Below are 7,496 nucleotides of genomic sequence, written 5' to 3'. Positions count from 1 at the left end.
TTACCTTACTTGGCTCTTGTGTACTCATTCTTTATGTTTATTGATGCACAATACAACCGCATTTGGCCATGCAGACAGACCGTTAGTCTGCCATCCGGCCAACAAGCAGATTCTTTGTTCACTGTCATGGTCTATTGCCGACCAAATATAATAGGAGTGTATTTAAATTCCAATAAATTTGACTATAGGCACAACTAAATACAAAAGCTATTACAAATATATACATGCTTGAAAAAATACATAACTATTTAACAAAAAATAAACATGTAAGTAAGCGATTGCTGATCCCTTGCTTGACTTTCAAATTTTTTGTGAAGTATAAAAGTATAAACATATAAAAATTTACCTAGACAACAAAGATCCCAGAAAATATATAGAAGGTTTTTTTTGTCACATCTCTTCTTATAAAAAAATCACCTATTATCGGAGCTATATTAAATGCTATTCCCATATTGGTTTTTAATTTTCGACCATCAAAATCGCGAAAAACTTTTATGTGCAACTTTTTGTTTACTCTCCGATCGGCATCAAACTCATTTTTAAAGATATTTGTCAATATTCGTGTGATGGGAGTTTCGCATTTTTTAAGATTCTCACCGCAAGACTAACACGGGCGGAAATCGTTGATTCCAACATTTGGTTCTTTATTCGACTTAAAACGTATTTTGAAATAGAACTGAAAACCAAAATGGGTAGATTTAAATTTTCCACGGGCGTGTACTTATTCCACGGGCAAGGCGGGCCAATACCCTCTAGTTTTTTTATGTGCGCTAAATTTGCATTATTGTTTGAGACCCCGTTATTAAAGCTTTGGGGCCGGATATCCCTCAAAAGTTTTTATTTTTGGCAAATATGGTTTTATTCGCGTTTCGGCTTGGATACTTTTTGAACAGCTAGTTAGGCTTTATGGTTGAGTTTATATACAAAATTTAAAATGAAATTCCGTTTTCAAAACGGTTCGCCGCAAGCCCGGATTGAAGCCTTGGTCCATACTAATATGTGTCGACATCCGTCAACTAAAAATTTAATTCTGAACTCTTGATATCATGAGCGAAGTCGAGAGATGTGACTGAAAAAAGCCATTTGAACAAAAGATATGATAGACACTTTCGCCTGTCAACGCAACAACAAACTTGGCCATTGATACAACTGATAAAAGTTCTGAACACAGCAGACATCAGAATCAACGGAAATGTGCCAGATACAATAAACACAGACACATACACACACACACACACTAAGGAATATCTGACTGACTCAACTAGTGGCTGTGGAGTAGTGAGTTTGCCTTCTTCCGCTTCACCGCATTGCATATGTCACGTACAGTTGCGTGTGCATGTATTCGTGAGTATTATTTGCTACAACAAAAGGGGTTCGACTGCATCCGTTCTCACACCCTACATGTGTCTGCAGCATTATAGCAAATTGAGTATAATATACTTTTGGCTAGTTGTTCTTGACACTTAAGATTTAGCCTCCTTCACCAATGTTTTATTACGTTTAATGAACTGTATTGGCGTTTAAGGTGGCATTCGCATTTTGAACAAAGCTCTTAATAACTCAGTTTGTTAACACTCTACTTTAGAGACTATTATTCATTCAAATACTTTTTGAAGCTTAGTAGATTGGTTATAAAAAAAAAAAACACAGAAATACAAAAAATAAAAATTTTTATTTTAAAGCTTCAGTAACTTTTTGCAAATGTATCAACAGGCGGTTGTGTTTACGGATTGGTTTGTCTGTCCGTCAGTTGAAAAACTTCAATGTCAATGACTACAAGAACTGGAGACCCAGATTTTGCATTTAACTATTCACTCGTACACTTTACCATGTTGCAAATTTGAGAAAAGTTGAAAAACGTAGGGAATAAACTATATTAGTAGTCTTGTTTTTCTCGTCAATTAGTTTGTTGTACATAAAAATGTTAATTAATTTTAGCTAGGCTTTTACCGTGCATAGTAAACTCAATCAATGGCGACTGCCACCAGCTACATTTTAAATGTGTTAGTTTTTAATTGGCTAGCAGTAAACTTTATTAACTTGCGTGAGTAGCAAAAACGACCTTGTCACCTGCACTAAAATGTAGTAAATATATGTAAGCATGCTTTAGTAGGCTTTGTTTTTAATACGATACAAACTTAGTAAGAGTGATCTAGTCAGATGTGCACGACTGGGAGACACCTTGTACCCAAGCATTCCGAATTCCGGCAGATGAGCGATTTAGTTAATGTATGTACATACATATGAATTTTCACAAAAAAAAAAAATAAATAATAAAAACCCAACTACTAAAAACAACAAAAACCAAAAAAAAAAACTACACTACTAACTAAACATGTAAAACTTCAGAGCCTACTTGACTTCTTGAGAATATAAATAAATAAATAAATAAATTCGGTTTCTTTAAATTTGCAGCACAGCGACAAATAAGCTGGGTCTGCGGTTGGTATTAGAAAACAAACACGCATGAATACATAAATGCATAAATATACACACACACATACATACAAACGCACGCACATACATATATATTTCTTATGTGCGCTCGTAAAAAATACCTGTATTATTATTTACTTTGTTTCATATAAGCTCACTATTATAAAATTTGTATAGAATCTATACTTTATTTACTGCTTGTATATATATAAATAAAATACTTTAACAGTATAGGATAGTTTGCGGATTTACCTAATATTCAAAATAGTGCATGTATCCAAAATATGTATGTAGTCAATATGCAAACAAATTCTGCGGGATGCCGTGATTAAATTCGTGTATAATTTTATTTTATGCCAACTGCTCCTACTGGAGACTGATTGATTAATAATTGGTACTAATAGGTAGGTTACCTACAACTATATTTATTCGAAATATATGCAGTTCTCGGTAACTCAGAAAATTATTTATTATAATTTATCATAACACTTGAGGTTTGAAGTGCAATAAATACACATGCCTGCATATCATATTTCAGAAATTAACATCTTCGTTTTTACGATAAACATTGCCTATACATAGTAATTTTGCAAAATTAATTTTTAACCTTTGACTTACATTTGTTCTAAAGCATTCCACGTAGGCACGCGATTACCAGTAACAGATGAGCAAGATTGATAAGGTAAACATACGTCTTTCTTCTACGGGAATGAGAGGCATAAGCTGGGGATGGTAATGCACGCAAAGACTGCACAGCCTCATCGATGAAACGTTTAGCCTTTGAAACACTTGATTTAATTGCGTTTTTCCTTTGCAAGCATAAGCAGCATCTGCACTCATTGTGATCGAAGGATAAGCCACATACATTATTTATACCCGTAACGTTCAAGTTATTAACACTGTCCAGTTGTAGAAGGGAATTTTCAGATGAAGTGAAGACTTCTAGCTCGCTGGCTTCGAGCAAATCGCTAGCTACCCAGTTTTCCGATTGCACAAATAACTGGTTAGTTGCAATGCATGCCGTACGAACATTATTTCCCTCTGAATTTTTATTTATATACAATAAATGTGTGGAATCATGTAGATTTGTCAACTGATTTGCATCATCCGCCGAGAGTGCTTGGTGCAGAAAATGATCATTGTTTTCCGAACGTCGATATTGTTTGTTCTGAATACTTGTCGAAACACAGTTGTAAAATAGTGGATAGCCATAGAGATAAATCTTACGTAATCGAGGCCTATATACTGCCCGTAAGTGGTAGGTTTTTGTCAACATTTGGCGGTTCAGCATTTTGTGGAATGCAAACTGTGTGGAACGAACATTATTTTTATTAACGTCTTCCTTTAAATATTCTGAAAAGCACTCGGTGCCATCTAGTCTCTCCTCCACCTTTGGTATGCTCTGATTGGTGCCAGCAATAAATGCCCGACTGCATCTGGAACCATACATACCATCTTATAAATCGAAATATTTGCCAATTACTTAGTATACTTACAAATGCATCCACATCATTTCTAGACATGTGAACTCTACTAGACATATAAAAAATCTTAAAACAATTACCTCAGGGTGTACTACAATTCTATTTTCCTTGCTGTTACAAAATTGGTTTGTTTTCAGTTTTCATTAAAAATAATGTTGATATGTATGCTAACTAACTAAGCTAACTAACTAACTAAGCTAACAGCTAACTAAGTTAACAGACCTTTACTACTTGTTGCAATGTTATAGCTTTATAAAATCAAATCTGTGTCGCCCAACCTAAAATCACTCATTTTATATTTGTAAATTGCTTTCTTCCTTCGTCTTGCTGCGAGCTACAATGTCACTCTTTTCCACTTCAACTTAGCAATAAATATTCTCACCAATTGTTGCTGCCTTTTTTGAACTCCTAACTAAATACCATGTTTTTGCAAGTGTTGAACTGTTCACTGTTCTCTTCAGTAACTTATCAATTCCAACAATGCAACCTGACTACCAGGTGAAGCTCTACTAAGCGTGAACATTTCTATTGAAAGAAGATCAAATTTTATTGATTTTAAGTGAATTATTTTCTTGCTGGATAGTGCGTTTTCTTTCTTGCAATGGCTGGACTTAAAGGCCTTTGGAACGACTATACCTGAGAAAGATTCGGACAGAATATATGTATACCCAACAAGCTAATTGGACATTTAGGCCTTTAACTTACCATATACATAATAAACATTTGCATGGTAATCCAGACCTTAAAATCCGTTGGTAGCCGTTTATAATGTAACATAGAAATCTTTTAAACCGCAGATTGCATTACTTTTTTTTTAGCAAAAAAATAAATTGTGAACATGCGATCTGCTAATATTACAATGCGATAATCTACTATCGGTCTGTATGCATGTGCTCGTATATTTCCATTTAGTCGATATAAAAGCAATAATTTTGGGAGCTAGAGGCACCAAATTTGCTGTGTAGACTCTCGTTAGCTTGACAGCAAACGGCGTGCGCGAATGTGTGTAGACTTAAAAAGGTAACAACAAAGAGTGGGGCTTGATTTTCTAACAACATCAATTCCAATCTGTGTTAATGGAATCAAATCATCTTAAAATATATTACTTATATGGAGCGAATAAATTTTAAAAACCACTCAAAAGGGACGACATATCTTATAGAGATTTATAGCGCACTATGCATATGTAATAGTTCCTAAAAAAATAATTAAAAATTAAATTAATATTTTGAATTTGAATGTCCTTGACTCTACTTGATTATCATAATCAAGGTAAGCAAATAGCACTTCGCCAAGAAAATGTCTTCAAAAGTACATGCATGCACATGTCTATTTGCTTTCATGACAACCAACAAATTCATTTTTATTACTCCTTAAACGTTGCCAAGACAATCACAAGAAAGTCGACACCAATACCAAGAATATTCACGAGGCAGACAACTTAAAGACAAAATCTCTTGGGAGTTCTGCCACTAACACTGGCAAATGTTTTACTAAAGCTTAAATGCAAGAAAGAATAGAAAAACTGCGGGAAATAAAAAAAAAAATTCTGACGTAAAAACGTAAGATGCGAACGTGCATACAAATTTTACGACGACTTTTACCCTTTTCTGCATATTCAACACAGTGGGACTGTAAGCCGGACAAGGGCAATCCTCGTCATAGCAGCCGATTATTGAGATTTATATTTTAGTATAAGCTGCTTTTGGTTGACGCTTTGTTTCCCACTTATAATATTTCGTGCCCCTTAAAACGAATCAATAACCTTTTATACAAATCTTTGGTGTGAAAAAATAATATACTGCTATAGGGATAGGGGCTTTTTTAAAGGACAAATACAATTGCACACTTAAGTCCCTCGAATTTTTAGTTTGGTGACCTTGGCATATGTAAATTATTGCAATTTTTAATTTTAAAAAAATTGGGAACCCAAATATAATTAATTTATTTTTATCACCATCACCACAATTTTTGATATTTTCTTTAAAGCAAATGAAGTGACAACATTTATTTAAACAAAATACAATATTGAAAAAAATAAATAGCATAATTTAATATACTTGCCGCTTGCTCCAAATTTTATTCAAAGTTCCACAGATCCCGCACGTGTTGTTATGTAAATTTTGTATTTACCCCTATCTTACACTCTAGTCTAAATCTTTTCAAATGACTTTGAAGACATACGAATGGTAAAATAAAAACTTTTATACAAGCGTTATCTGTCAATTATCTATAATTGCAGATGAAATTATCACAGAAAGCACGGATTGTTCGAACAATTTTATCGTTTTTGGAAACTCGGGCGATTTTCGGAGAACTTTTCCTTTTCATAGATATCTATTATAACCATCAATATTTTCTGTCACACTTAACTTGAGATATAATATGGATAGTACATCCATAGAATCCGTATAAAACTGAAATTTCATTAGTTTAATTGGCATTGAAGACTTTTGACTATTTCATTTCAACTACAGATTGTTTCTTTTTGTAATGATCCGGTCTTCCGAATTTACTTGTTTATTTCAAGGAAATGTTGTGCTTATATTTGACGACGTGCACATATACTTATTCGTTGTCTCATTTGATGAAAAGTAACTTCTTTTAAATGTATACAAAGACTAATTATTTTAACAAAAAAAGAAAAAACAGTACAATCGCGTTTACTTATGGAGGAATATATACTGACATTCTTGACTGTTACAGTCGGTGTAACTAATTTTAAAAAGTGTAAAAAAGATGTAGCAGAACACTTTATCTACGAGATTGTCTGCCCTCTTTAAATGTACAATCATCTTGAGTTTGAAGTCTACAACTTTTTCAGTAGCAATTTACTGTTTCAACTTAGCTCCCACGGTCTTGTCCAACGAAATTGAGCGTAAGTTGACAGACAACTTGAAATTTATTCTACGACTTCTAAGATGTTGACGGTGGTTTTTTACTTAGCTTACTTCTTGCCGTCCCAGTATATACTGTACAAAATACTCCAAATTAATAAAAAAAAAAATATGAGAACTCACAGACAAAAGAACACTATATATATAAAAACAAATGTTGAAACTTAATAGACTCTGCGACCACAGGTATATATTTTCTTATACATGTTTTTCCATACTAATTCATAGTCATGTAATAATAAACAAGTAAGAGGCTCTAGTCGAGAGCTCCCGACTAGGGAATACCCTGAACCATCTTCTTCCAACATCAAATGCATATATATTCTATTTTAGAAGCTATATGTCAAGTTTGGTGACTCTAGCTCTTATTATTTACCAAAATTTCCCAAAAACATGATATCGATATCGATTTTTACCGATTGCTTGGAAACGGAGTAAGTTATCGATTATCGGAAGCAAACTCGATCTGCGCAGGCACTAGGAGGACTTACATCTAAAATTTCAAGTCTCTAGCTCTTATAGGTTCTGAGATCCTTGCGTTCATACATACGAACGGACGGACGGACAGACAGACGGGCATGGCTAGATCGACTCCGCTATTGATGCTGATCAAGAAGGGTCGGAGAAGCTTCATTCTTCCTGTTACATACATTTGGATTTTGCACAAATACAATATACC

At 33.9% G+C, this 7,496-nt stretch overlaps 1 protein-coding gene across 1 annotated transcript; it reads right to left on the bottom strand.

Moving 5' to 3' along the window:
* Window positions 1-2,900: 2,900 nt before the first annotated feature.
* Window positions 2,901-4,014, bottom strand: LOC115768959. The gene is made up of 2 exons (XM_030713679.1): window positions 3,933-4,014; window positions 2,901-3,872 (listed from the first exon to the last, which is right to left on the bottom strand). The coding sequence occupies exons 1-2, from the start codon at window positions 3,947-3,949 to the stop codon at window positions 3,062-3,064; spliced, it is 828 nt and encodes a 275-aa protein (XP_030569539.1). The 5' UTR covers window positions 3,950-4,014; the 3' UTR covers window positions 2,901-3,061.
* Between the last annotated feature and the right edge of the window lie 3,482 nt (window positions 4,015-7,496).

Source organism: Drosophila novamexicana, unplaced genomic scaffold (genome assembly GCF_003285875.2).
Source record: "Drosophila novamexicana strain 15010-1031.04,08,12 unplaced genomic scaffold, DnovRS2.1 tig00002134-arrow-arrow-pilon, whole genome shotgun sequence".
Lineage (NCBI taxonomy): Eukaryota > Metazoa > Arthropoda > Insecta > Diptera > Drosophilidae > Drosophila > Drosophila novamexicana.
The sequence above is the reverse complement of the archived record's forward strand: the minus strand, read 5'-3'. Positions and strand labels throughout refer to the sequence as shown.